Source organism: Pseudophryne corroboree (genome assembly GCF_028390025.1).
Source record: "Pseudophryne corroboree isolate aPseCor3 chromosome 3 unlocalized genomic scaffold, aPseCor3.hap2 SUPER_3_unloc_39, whole genome shotgun sequence".
In the NCBI taxonomy this organism is placed as follows: domain Eukaryota; kingdom Metazoa; phylum Chordata; class Amphibia; order Anura; family Myobatrachidae; genus Pseudophryne; species Pseudophryne corroboree.
The window spans coordinates 319,550-333,774 of NW_026967529.1; the positions used below are offsets into that span (position 1 = coordinate 319,550).

General features: G+C 44.2%; 1 protein-coding gene across 2 annotated transcripts in view; it reads left to right on the forward strand.

Moving 5' to 3' along the window:
- LOC134984152 (zinc finger protein 260-like) overlaps positions 1-14,225 on the forward strand; it is a 65,368-nt gene that overhangs the window by 47,492 nt on the left and 3,651 nt on the right. For both annotated transcript variants that reach the window (XM_063949775.1, XM_063949776.1), the window contains exons 2-5: positions 5,394-5,425; positions 10,591-10,669; positions 10,787-10,884; positions 11,038-11,374. In XM_063949775.1, coding sequence (XP_063805845.1) covers positions 10,636-10,669; positions 10,787-10,884; positions 11,038-11,374 — 469 coding nt within the window. In that variant the 5' untranslated portion in view covers positions 5,394-5,425; positions 10,591-10,635. The remainder of the gene's footprint in view (positions 1-5,393; positions 5,426-10,590; positions 10,670-10,786; positions 10,885-11,037; positions 11,375-14,225) is intronic.

A 14,225-nucleotide genomic window follows, 5' to 3' on the forward strand; every position in this document is an offset into this window, starting at 1 on the left:
ACAGAAACAGGGTAAAACAAGAGAGGGGGGGGGCACTATTGGCAGCTAATATAAAACAGCAGCTATAAAAGGGAGAAACACTTATATAAGGTTATCCCTGTATATATATAGCGCTCTGGTGTGTGCTGGCAAACTCTCCCTCTGTCTCCCCAAAGGGCTAGTGGGGTCCTGTCCTCTATCAGAGCATTCCCTGTGTGTGTGCTGTGTGTCGGTACGTGTGTGTCGACATGTATGAGGAGGAAAATGATGTGGAGGCGGAGCAATTGCCTGTGTTAGTGATGTCACCCCCTAGGGAGTCGACACCTGACTGGATGGTCGTATTTAAAGAATTACGTGACAATGTCAGCACTTTGCAAAAAACTGTTGACGACATGAGACAGCCGGCAAATCAATTAGTGCCTGTCCAGGCGTCTCAGACACCGTCAGTGGCGCTAAAACGCCCGTTACCTCAGATAGTCGACACAGACACAGATACTGACTCTAGTGTCGACGGTGAGGAGACTAACGTAATGTCCAGTAGGGCCACACGTTACATGATCACGGCAATTAAGGAGGCATTGAACATTTCTGACACTACGAGTACCACTTAAAAGGGTATTATGTGGGGTGTGAAAAAACTACCTGTAGTTTTTCCTGAGTCAGATGAATTAAATGAGGTGTGTGATAAAGCGTGGGTTTCCCCCGATAAAAAACTGCTGATTTCTAATAAATTATTGGCACTTTATCCTTTCCCGCCAGAGGTTAGGGCGCGTTGGGAAACACCCCCTAGGGTAGATAAGGCGCTCACACGCTTATCAAAACAAGTGGCGTTACCGTCTCCTGATACGGCCGCCCTCAAGGAACTAGCTGATAGAAGGCTGGAAAATATCCTAAAAAGTATATACACACATACTGGTGTTATACTGCGACCAGCAATCGCCTCAGCCTGGATGTGCAGCGCTGGAGTGGCTTGGTCGGATTCCCTGACTGAAAATATTGATACCCTGGATAGGGACAGTATATTGTTAACTATAGAGCATTTGAAGGATGCATTGCTATATATGCGAGATGCACAGAGGGATATTTGCACCCTGGCATCAAGAGTGAGTGCGATGTCCATTTCTGCCAGGAGAGCGTTATGGACGCGACAGTGGTCAGGGGATGCGGATTCCAAACGACATATGGAAGTATTGCCGTATAAAGGGGAGGAGTTATTTAGGGTCGGTCTATCGGACCTGGTGGCCACGGCAACGGCTGGAAAATCCACCTTTCTACCCCAGGTCACCTCTCAGCAGAAAAAGACACCGTCTTTTCAAACTCAGTCCTTTCGTCCCCATAAGGGCAAGCGGGCAAAAGGCCACTCATTTCTGCCCCGGGGCAGAGGAAGGGGAAAAAGACTGCACCAGGCAGTCTCTTCCCAGGAGCAGAAGCCCTCCCCCGCTTCTGCCAAGTCGTCAGCATGACGCTGGGGCCTTACAGGCGGACTCAGGCACGGTGGGGGCCTGTCTCAAAAATTTCAAAGCGCAGTGGGCTCACTCGCAAGTGGATCCTTGGATACTGCAGGTAGTATCACAGGGGTACAAATTGGAATTCGAGACGTCTCCCCCTCGCCGTTTCCTGAAGTCTGCTCTACCAACGTCTCCCCCCGACAGGGAGGCGGTATTAGAAGCTATTCACAAGCTGTATGCCCAGCAGGTGATTATCAAGGTACCCCTCCTACAACAAGGGAAGGGGTATTATTCCACGCTGTTTGTGGTACCGAAGCCGGACGGCTCGGTGAGACCGATTTTAAATCTGAAATCATTGAACACTTACATAAAAAGGTTCAAATTGAAGATGGAGTCACTCAGGGCAGTGATAGCGAACCTGGAAGTAGGGGACTATATGGTGTCTCTGGACATAAAAGATGCTTATCTCCATGTCCCAATTTACCCTTCTCACCAAGGGTACCTCAGGTTTGTGGTACAAAACTGTCATTATCAGTTTCAGACGCTGCCGTTTGGATTGTCCACGGCACCCCGGGTCTTTACCAAGGTAATGGCCGAAATGATGATTCTTCTTCGAAGAAAAGGCGTTTTAATTATCCCTTACTTGGACGATCTCCTGATAAGGGCAAGGTCCAGGGAACAGTTAGAGGTCGGAGTTGCACTATCTCAGGTAGTGCTACGTCAGCACGGGTGGATTCTAAATATTCCAAAATCGCAGCTGATTCCAACGACACGTCTACTGTTCCTAGGGATGATTCTGGACACAGTCCAGAAAAAGGTGTTTCTCCTGGAGGAGAAGGCCAGGAAGTTATCCGAGCTAGTCAGGAACCTCCTAAGACCAGGCCAAGTGTCAGTGCATCAGTGCACGAGAGTCCTGGGAAAAATGGTGGCTTCTTACGAAGCGATTCCATTCGGAAGATTCCATGCAAGAACCTTTCAGTGGGATCTACTGGACAAATGGTCCAGATCGCATCTTCAGATGCATCAACGGATAACCCTATCTCCAAGGACAAGGGTGTCTCTCCTGTGGTGGTTACAGAGTGCTCATCTTCTAGAGGGCCGCAGATTCGGCATTCAGGACTGGATGCTGGTGACCACGGATGCCAGCCTGAGAGGCTGGGGAGCAGTCACTCAGGGAAGAAATTTCCAGGGCTTGTGGTCAAGCATGGAAACGTCTCTTCACATAAATATCCTGGAACTAAGGGCCATTTACAATGCCCTAAGTCAAGCAAGGCCTCTGCTTCAGGGTCAACCGGTATTGATCCAATCGGACAACATCACGGCAGTCGCCCACGTAAACAGACAGGGCGGCACAAGAAGCAGGAGGGCAATGGCAGAAGCTGCAAGGATTCTTCGCTGGGCGGAAAATCATGTGATAGCACTGTCAGCAGTGTTCATTCCGGGAGTGGACAACTGGGAAGCAGACTTCCTCAGCAGACACGATCTCCACCCGGGGGAGTGGGGACTTCATCCAGAAGTCTTCCACGTGATTGTAAACCGTTGGAAAAAACCAAAGGTGGACATGATGGCGTCCCGCCTCAACAAAAAACTAGACAGATATTGCGCCAGGTCAAGGGACCCTCAGGCAATAGCGGTGGACGCTCTGGTAACACCGTGGGTGTACCAGTCGGTGTATGTGTTCCCTCCTCTGCCTCTCATACCCAAGGTACTGAGAATCATAAGAAGGAGAGGAGTAAGAACTATACTCGTGGCTCCGGATTGGCCAAGAAGAACTTGGTACCCGGAACTTCAAGAGATGCTCACGGAGGACCCGTGGCCTCTACCTCTAAGAAAGGACCTGCTCCAGCAGCGACCTTGTCAGTTCCAAGACTTACCGCGGCTGTGTTTGACGGCATGGCGGTTGAACGCCGGATCCTGAAGGAAAAAGGCATTCCAGATGAAGTCATCCCTACCCTGATCAAAGCCAGGAAGGATGTAACCGCAAAACATTATCACCGCATTTGGCGAAAATATGTTGCGTGGTGTGAGGCCAAGAAGGCCCCTACAGAGGAATTTCAACTGGGTCGTTTCCTACATTTCCTGCAAGCAGGACTGTCTATGGGCCTAAAATTAGGGTCCATTAAGGTTCAAATTTCGGCCCTGTCAATCTTCTTCCAGAAAGAACTGGCTTCAGTACCTGAAGTTCAGACGTTTGTCAAAGGGGTACTGCATATACAGCCTCCTTTTGTGCCTCCAGTGGCACCTTGGGATCTCAATGTTGTTTTGAGTTTCCTAAAGTCACATTGGTTTGAACCACTCACCACTGTGGACTTAAAATATCTCACATGGAAAGTGACAATGCTGTTAGCCCTGGCTTCAGCCAGGCGTGTCTCAGAATTGGCGGCTTTATCATATAAAAGCCCTTATCTAATTTTTCATACGGACAGGGCAGAATTGAGGACTCGTCCTCAATTTCTCCCTAAGGTGGTTTCAGCGTTTCACCTGAACCAGCCTATTGTGGTACCTGCGGCTACTAGGGACTTGGAGGACTCCAAGTTGCTGGACGTAGTCAGGGCCCTGAAAATATATGTTTCCAGGACGGCGGGAGTCAGGAAATCTGACTCGCTGTTTATTCTGTATGCACCCAACAAGCTGGGTGCTCCTGCTTCAAAGCAGACTATTGCTCGTTGGATTTGTAGTACAATTCAGCTTGCACATTCTGTGGCAGGCCTGCCACAGCCAAAATCTGTAAAAGCCCATTCCACAAGGAAAGTGGGCTCATCTTGGGCGGCTGCCCGAGGGGTCTCGGCTTTACAACTTTGCCGAGCAGCTACTTGGTCAGGGGCAAACACGTTTGCAAAATTTTACAAATTCGATACCCTATCTGAGGAGGACCTGGAGTTCTCTCATTCGGTGCTGCAGAGTCATCCGCACTCTCCCGCCCGTTTGGGAGCTTTGGTATAATCCCCATGGTCCTTACGGAGTTCCCAGCATCCACTAGGACGTCAGAGAAAATAAGAATTTACTTACCGATAATTCTATTTCTCGTAGTCCATAGTGGATGCTGGGCGCCCGTCCCAAGTGCGGATTGTCTGCAATACTTGTATATAGTTATTGTTACAAAAACCGGGTTATTATTGTTGTGAGCCATCTTTTCAGAGGCTCCTTCGTTATCATATTGTTAACTGGGTTCAGATCACCAGTTGTACGGTGTGATTGGTGTGGCTGGTATGAGTCTTACCCGGGATTCAAAATCCTTCCTTATTATGTACGCTCGTCCGGGCACAGTATCCTAACTGAGGCTTGGAGGAGGGTCATAGGGGGAGGAGCCAGTGCACACCAGCTAGTATCAAAGCTTTTACTTTTGTGCCCAGTCTCCTGCAGAGCCGCTATTCCCCATGGTCCTTACGGAATTCCCAGCATCCACTACGGACTACGAGAAATAGAATTATCGGTAAGTAAATTCTTATTTTAAGTGATGTCACTTTGACGCTCGCAGATCCCCTCACCTCATCAGTCATGTCCCTGTTTTATTACTATAGATATAATATATCTATAGTAATAGTACAGGGACATGACGGGAGGTTAGGGGATCTGGGAGCATCACAGTGACATCACTTATATCTATAGTAACAATACAGGGACATCACTGTGGAGGTGAGGGGATCTGGGAATGTCACAGTGACATCACTTATATCTATAGTTATAATACAGGGACATGACTGGGGAGGTGAGTGGACCTGGGAGCGTCACAGTGACATCGCATATCTATAGTAATAAAACAGACATGACTGGAGAGGTGATGAGATCTGGGAGCGTCAGTGACATCACTTATATCTATAGTAATGTAACCCCTCTTTTACCTTGGAGTACAGTGTATATGTGCAATAACCTACCCCTAGAGTGGTCGCCTATAACATTAGTATGTGATGTAACCAGATAGGACTATGCACATTTACCTATCGTACCTTTCCTTTGTGATTTCAGGCTCTTCCACAGATACGGAGACAGTTCCACCGGTAAGTATACTAGCTTTAATATGCAAGAAGTTATAGGCCACCTTATACAGTTATATCATATAATACTCAAACCATGAACCATTCTAATAATATACCCCACCTGTACATAATAATATATCCCACCTATACATAATAATATATCCCACCTATACATAGTAATATACCCCACCTATACATAATAATATACTCCACCTATATATAATAATATACCCCACCTATACATTATAATATACCTCACCTATACATAATAATATACCTCACCTATACATAAGGTAATGCATGCAATACAGAACATACGATTCCACAAGAAAGTTGTGGGGCTGCGTTTGATAAACCACCCGGTTTCTCTTACTATAATCGGTTGCGGCCCTTTCGTGTCTGTGTATAAGAAGTCCTCCGGGTTATGCTGGTATCCACTTGGAGCAATTGTCCTCATGATTGTTGAGCAATCCCTACTTCACGGCAATGAATAGCATGGTTTCCATGGAAGATCTAATTGTAGCGCTCCTAGACCACCTGAAACAGGAAGGTAGTACGTGGAGCTGACACCCTGGAATCCCTGACATCCGTAGTCTACTCGTTACATATAGTGGGGTGATGATCTGTGTTACCTGTCCCAGTATAAGCATAGCCCCACTGTAGATCCATGGGGGTGGCTCCAGAACGTACAGAAGTCCCGGTTATTGGGACCTTTAGGTGACCCTGCGCCCTCTCCGAGCTGCTTTCATCATTATACACCACCACACTCTATGACTGCTACCCGGCTGGTCATTATCTAATGGATATGGAGTCTCTAGAGGTGATATTTATACTGCTCAGATCCTACTAATATACCCCACCGATACATAATAATATACCCCACCTATACATAATAATATACCCCACCTATACATAATAATATACCCCACCTATACATAATAATATATCCCACCTATACATAATAATATACCCCACCGATACATAATAATATACCCCACCGATACATAATAATATACCCCACCTATACATAATAATATACCCCCACCTATACATAATAATATACCCCACCTATACATAATAATATATCCCACCTATACATAATAATATACCCCACCGATACATAATAATATACCCCACCTATACATAATAATATACCCCACCTATACATAATAATATACCCCACCTATACATAATAATATACCCCACCTATACATAATAACATACCCCACCTATACATAATAACATACCCCACCTATACATAATAATATACCCCACCGATACATAATAATATACCCCACCTATACATAATAATATACCCCACCTATACATAATAATATACCCCACCGATACATAATAATATACCCCACCTATACATAATAATATACCCCACCTATACATAAGGTAATGCATGCAATACAGAACATACGATTCCACAAGAAAGTTGTGGGTCTGCGTTTGAAAAACCACCCGGGTTCTCTTACTATAATCGTGCACGGTTGGGGCCCTTTCGTGTCTGTGTATAAGAAGTACTCTGGGTTATATGGGTATCCACTTGGAGCAATTGTCCTCACGATTGTTGAGCAATCCCTACTTTACAACAATGAATAGCATGGTTTCCATGGAAGATCTAATTGTAGCGCTCCTAGACAACCTGAAACAGGAAGGTAGTACGTAGAGCTCTCCACCCTGGAATCCCTGACACCCGTGGTCTACTCGTTACGTATAGTGGGGTGATGATCTGTGTTACCTGTCCCAGTATAAGCAGTGCCCCACTGTAGATCCGTGGGGGTGGCTCCAGAACATACAGAAGTCCCGGTTATTGGGACCTGTCTCTGATAGGTGAGGGGTGCTTAGTCTCCCTAGTGTATTATTTCCAAGTTTAAGTGACTAGCAAATGACTATAATTGTTAGGTCTGTTGATATACACATTGCAGCACTGTGCAATATAATGAATATAAACAAATTTTTGGAATTCCATTAATGCATCAAGGCCTGATGACGCCCTCTTAGCAATGAAATGTTATTTAATGAGTTCATGTAACTATGTGTATTGGGGATCACTTTATTGCTAAATAGTTACAAGCCTAGGAGATAGTGTTTTCTCTGATTGCAGAATTGTTACAAGCCTATACAAGTTTAATATACCACTTAATTGAATCTGCAGACCTATTGCTGGAGTATTTTTCTGCAACACTGTTTCTTTATATCTTTATGTGAGAGATTAGGAACTTCCTGCCAACAATTATTTATCATTAAGGTACTCTAGATATCTATGATTTTGCTAAATCACCACGAGATGCCACCTCTGCCTAAATACCTCACCTGAATTACCAGCATATGTTGATTGATAAATGCTCAGGACACAAATCAAAAAGTGTGTGAACATCAATTGGTCTCCTGTATATGGAAATCACTTTAAATGTTATTATTCTTATGCACTTTGGCATAGGAGAATAAGAGGAGATCAGTTATAATATTTAGAATGTCATTTGAATGAATTAGTTCAAACAAATGATACATTTCTGATTATTTATCAGCGCTTTATCTGTTCTCAGCACTCTCTCATCTGGCTGATAGCTGTGCTGGCAAGGGTTCTGCCCTTCCCAGCGTACATTTGGCTATCACAACAGAAAGCAGAAGTGCTCCCTTCTTCCTTCTGCCTTAATCCTAAGTGGAAGTAGACCAATTAATTTATGATCTTCCCCAATTAAAACTGGTGATGGCTCTCCTCTCCAACACTCTCTCATCTGGAAAAGCCTGGGGCCAATTTATCCAGTAACGAGTATCAGGCAGAGTACAGACAGCAGAAGTGGGTTCTCTCTTCCTTCACATGTCATCTTCACTATTCAAGGTCGTACTATCCTGAGAGTAGCCCGATCTTCTATCTTGGAAGCTGATAGGATAGACCTGGTTAGTACTTTGAAGGGGGACCGCTTAGGAATACCAGGCACTGTGGATATCACTAAGATGATCACCTATATCTTCATGTGAAAACACTGGTGGGGCAGTTCTAATCTGCTCACTCCTACTCACCTAATCTATATTTCACCTTTCTCTCTTCTATTTTGAATATTAGATATTTAAATATGTTTGGACCACATAGGTCGATATTTTAATGGAATAGAATAAAAATTAAGCTTTAGATCGTTCATCATCATATCATTTCACTATATATTGACTAATCATCATTACCATTTTCAAATAAGAGTGCTCCCGAAAAGGATTTCTTTTGTCTTGTCCTTTTTTTCTCTATACCAAGTTTAGGTGACCCTGCGCCCTCTCCGAGCTACTTTCATCATTATACACCACCGCACTCTTTATGACTACTACCCGGCTGGTCATTATCTAATGGATATGGAGTCTCTAGAGGTGCTATTTGTACTCAGATCCACCGATGCTGCTGGTCCCTGTGTTACTGGGCTGGTACTTTAATTGTTAAAGGCTGATAGGGGAGTATGCAGATTAGCAGGATTTATATGGGGGCATCCTGCACTTACAATGATAGTGTGCCCGGTCTGGACCGCCCCCGCCTCCGCCTCCTCCAACAACCGGGCTCTTTCTGCGGGTTGGGTGGGATGAGGGACACAGCTCTGTCTCGGGGGGGAAACTGTCTGCTACTGCTGGACTTTTGGTAGCTGCTGCCCGCACTGCGGTCTCCTCCCATGTACTAGCCTGCCCCGCCTCCCAGCACTCTCCGTGACAACCAGGCACCGGGACTTCCCTGCTCGGCGTCCACCAGGGGAAATTAACACATCGCTTCTCACCCGCAGCGGAAGACATCCAATTCCTTTCCCCCACAGGGGCTCTCTCACTCGCAGGGAACCGCCTTCCTGTAAGCTCCCTCGTCTCAGCCGCCAGCCTTTTTCTCTCCCCAAAGTCAGCCCACCAACAAAACCGCCACTACACGCGCCCAGCCACCTCTCTCAGCACACAGGACCTCTGGAAGCTTCTCCACGATCTCCCCCGCGCACTGCACGCTTACCAGAGTCCCCTCACCTTCAGCAGGCACAGAATAATAACATGCATAAACACTATACATTATTGGATCACTAGAAAGATCCAAGTTATTATCACATATATGGTATACATCAGTTGGCAGCATCTCTATTACCTTATAGATCTACACATTCATTAATTGATTTGCCCCCTCATAGTGTCCCAAGGCCTTCAAATCACTAGGGTACTACAGTAATAGTACAGGGACATGACTGGGGAGGTGATGGGATCTGGGAGCGTCACAATAACGTCTCTTCTATCTATAGTAATAATGCAGGGACATGACTGGGGAGGTGAGGGGATCTGGGAGCATCACAATAATGTCATTTATATCTATAGTAATAAAACAGGGACATGACTGGGGAGGTGAAGGGATCTGGGAGTGTCACAGTGACATCACTTATATCTATAGTAATAATACAGGGACATGACTGGGGAAGTGAGGGGATCTGGGAGCGTCACAATAACGTCACTTATCTATAGTAATAAAACATGGACATGACTGGGGAGGTGAAGGGATCTGGGAGTGTCACAGTGACATCACTTATATCTATAGTAATAATACAGGGACATGACTGGAGAAGTGAGGGGATCTGGGAGCATCACAATAACGTCACTTATCTATAGTAATAAAACAAGGACATGACGGGAGGTGAAGGGATCTGGGAGTGTCACAGTGACATCACTTATATCTATAGTAATAATACAGGGACATGACTGGAGACGTGAGGGGATCTGGGGGCGTCACAGTGACATCACTTACAGCTATAGTATTAATACAGGCACATGACTGGGGAGGTGAGGGGATCTGGGAGCGTCACAGTGACATGACTTATATCTATAGTAATAATACAGGTACATGACTGGGGAGGTGAGGGGATCTGGGAGCGTCACAGTGATGTCACATATCTATTGTAATAATACAGGGACGTGACTGGGGTCTGAGGAGATCTGGGCATACAGTAACACCAGGGGATGTGTCTGGGTGATGACTGGAGAGGTGACTGCTGGGAATGGGACATTATACAGTAACACCAGGGGACGTGTCTGGGTGATGACTGGAGAGGTGACTGCTGGGAATGGGACATTATACAGTAACACCAGGGGATGTGTCTGGGTGATGACTGTATCACTGTGTGTGTCTGGTTCCTATAAGGTGTCAGGATGTCACTGTCTATGTCTCCATGCAGGAGGGAGATTATATAGAGGAACACAGAGGTCTGTACAAGGACGTGATGATGGAGAATCACCTGCTCCTCACATCACTGGGTAAGATGAGACTGTCATGTATTGTACAGTGTAGAGCAGGTATGGGGGCCACCTATATACACACATCACCTGATGATCACATATACACTGTACTCAGACACTGTGTGTCTCCTACAGATGGATCCAGTAACAGAGATACCCCAGAGAGATGTCCCCGTCCTCTGTATTCCGAGGACTGTACAGAGGAGAATCACAGGATCCCACATGAGGATCAGGTAGGTCGGATTTATGGTCTCATCCAATATACCAGTGACTGTCACTATATGATGTTCAGAGAAGCTGTGTGTCTTATACACTGATATTATACTGTTTCACCTCAGTTTAATCAAACAGTATGCAAATGCCATTGTATTTTTTGGGTTATTTAGGTAGAACGTCTTTCTCGTATAAAGGCAGAAGATATAAGGAGAGAAGAAGAGACGTATGTGACTGATAATAAGTTAGAAGATATGGAGGGAGAAGAAGAGACGTTTGTGACTGATAATAAGTCAGAAGATATAGAGGGAGAAGAAGAGACGTATGTGACTGATATGAAAGCAGAAGATACAGAGGGAGAAGAAGAGATGTATGTGACTGATATAAAGGCAGATGATATAGAGGAAGAAGAAGAGATGTATGTGACTAATATGAAGGGAGAAGAAGAGACGTATGTGAGGGGAGATCAGCAGTGTAAGGAGGGGAAAATCCTTACAGATATCAGCACAGGTGAGTAATAAACACTTATTACAGAAGTAACATATTCTCATTGCTCAGTTACTACAGCAATCTCTTATTCTTCACCCTCCTCCGCCATCAGCCCTGTTTTTGGGTGTTTATAACACAAGGTTATCCATGACAAATATCACATGAAGAGAGTTATTACACACATCACTATAGTGTTATTAAAAGTAACAAATACTGAGCAACATCACCAGACAGGTAATTTCAATTTTAAACGTGTCATTTATTTTGTACTGTCTGGACATGGCTACTAATAACAGATGCACAGACATAATTCTTAAAGCTATGTGTGCAAATCCTAGGAGTTTAGGAGACAAAATTCCAGAGCTAATTGTGATAATGAGAAGGAATAACCTAGATATTGTGGCAATTACAGAGTCATGGTGCAGTGAGAATCATGACTGGGACATAGCTATACCAGGATACAATTTATTTAGGAAGGATAGAATGGTCAGTATATGAGGAAGGGTAGCAATGTACGTTGAAAAAAAGCATAAATGCTACTTCAATTAATACAAAATATTGAAGACAAATCTGATGCCCTTTGGGACACCACAGAAACCGAGGAGAAGGACATTATTCGCATTGGGGTGATCTGTAGACCACCAGGCCAGGAGCAGGATTTGGACAGGAATCTTTTGTTGGACATCACTAAAATGGCTTTAAAGGGAGAAGTCATAATCATGGGAGACTTTGATTTGACTGATGCAAATTGGGAGGGGTCTTTTGCAAGTTCAGCTACAAGTGGCAAATTTCTATATTCCTTACAGGGAGCATCTCTCAATAAACAGCAGATATTTCCCTTCTTCATAGAAGAGCGGTCGGGAAAGAAAGAAGTAAACTTCCTTTTTGGGAGCACTCTTGTTAACTTAATTGCAATTAAAATATAACCTTTAATAAATATTCACTAAAAATTCATATAAATTGATCCTACTTAATTAAAAGAAAGATTACTATTGACTGAATTGTCTTACTATCAGTATTATATCAATCAGGGTGAAAATTATTTTATTTAGAAGAAATATATTCATATGTGTAATACTTTACCATCTAGAACAATGCCAGACAGCCGTGGGCTCTCCCTATTGTTTCCTGTAAATAGAATCAGTTACATGTGCATGGTATCCACACATACACCTTATTCATTATCATTTTCATAAGGGAGAGGCTGAGGCTTATATATACTGTCTATGTATGGTAGGTATCCCTTCCATACCTACCATACATAGACAGGAAAACTATGTATATAAGAAACTATAGGTCAGTAAGACAATAGAGTAAGAAACTATAGGTCAGTAAGACATTACAGTAGGAAACTATAGGTCAGTAAGACATTACAGTAGGAAACTATAGGTCAGTAATACAATACCGTATGAAACTAGGTCAGTTAGACAATACAGTAAGAAACTATAGGTCAGTAAGACAACACAGTAGGAAACTATAGGTCAGTAAGACAATACAGTAGGAAACTATAGGTCAGTAAGACATTACAGAAGGAAACATCTAAAAAGCCTTTTTAAACGAGTTCCTCCTAACACTGCACTGCAGACATTTGTGAGCAAAATAATAACCTATGGAGAATTATCACCATTAACTTTTTGCGGCTAATTGGATAGGGAGTTGTTGCGATGAACTGAATCCCCCCCATAAAGTGTTTATACATACAGTATGATGTTACATTGAGATTACTGCTGGAGGAAACTCTGCCACAATATTATTAAATGTGTAATTTATCCCATCCTCGTATGGGTGTAATATATTAATATATTCTTACTGAACAGGATTACCAGCACTGAATCAGTTAACACCCAATATAATATACATGCCGATGTGTAACAACAAATACAATTGTTTCTTTATTACTTTATTCACCTTTATACATTTACCTTTGTGTTTAATATATCACTGATTTAGCTTACATACTTTACTGTACTTAATAAAGGTTATATATTATTTATTAGTGCACAAACAGGACAGCACTTTCTCTTCTTTGCTGTTTTATTATTGCAAAGCCCATGTCACCTCTAGTAATCCCACATGAACGTCCATGTCACCTCTAGTAATCCCACATGAGCGTCCATGTCACCTCTAGTAATCCCACATGAGCGTCCATGTCACCTCTAGTAATCCCACATGAGCTTCCATGTCACCCCTAGTAATCCCACATGAGCGTCCATGTCACCTCTAGTAATCCCACATGAGCGTCCATGTCACCTCTAGTAATCCCACATGAGCGTCCATGTTACCTCTAGTAATCCCACATGAACGTCCATGTCACCTCTAGTAATCCCACATGAGCGTCCGTGTCACCTCTAGTAATCCCACATGAGCGTCCGTGTCACCTCTAGTAATCCCATATGAGCGTCCGTGTCACCTCTAGTAATCCCACATGAGCGTCCGTGTCACCTCTAGTAATCCCACATGAGCGTCCATGTCACCTCTAGTAATCCCACATGAACGTCCATGTCACCTCTAGTAATCCCACATGAGCGTCCGTGTCACCTCTAGTAATTCCACATGAGCGTCCATGTTACCTCTAGTAATCCCACATGAACGTCCATGTCACCTCTAGTAATCCCACATGAGCGTCCGTGTCACCTCTAGTAATCCCACATGAGCGTCCGTGTCACCTCTAGTAATCCCACATGAGCGTCCGTGTCACCTCTAGTAATCCCACATGAGCGTCCGTGTCACCTCTAGTAATCCCACATGAACGTCCGTGTCACCTCTAGTAATCCCACATGAGCGTCCATGTCACCTCTACTAATCCCACATGAACGTCCGTGTCACCTCTACTAATCCCACGTGAACGTCCGTGTCACCTCTACTAATCCCA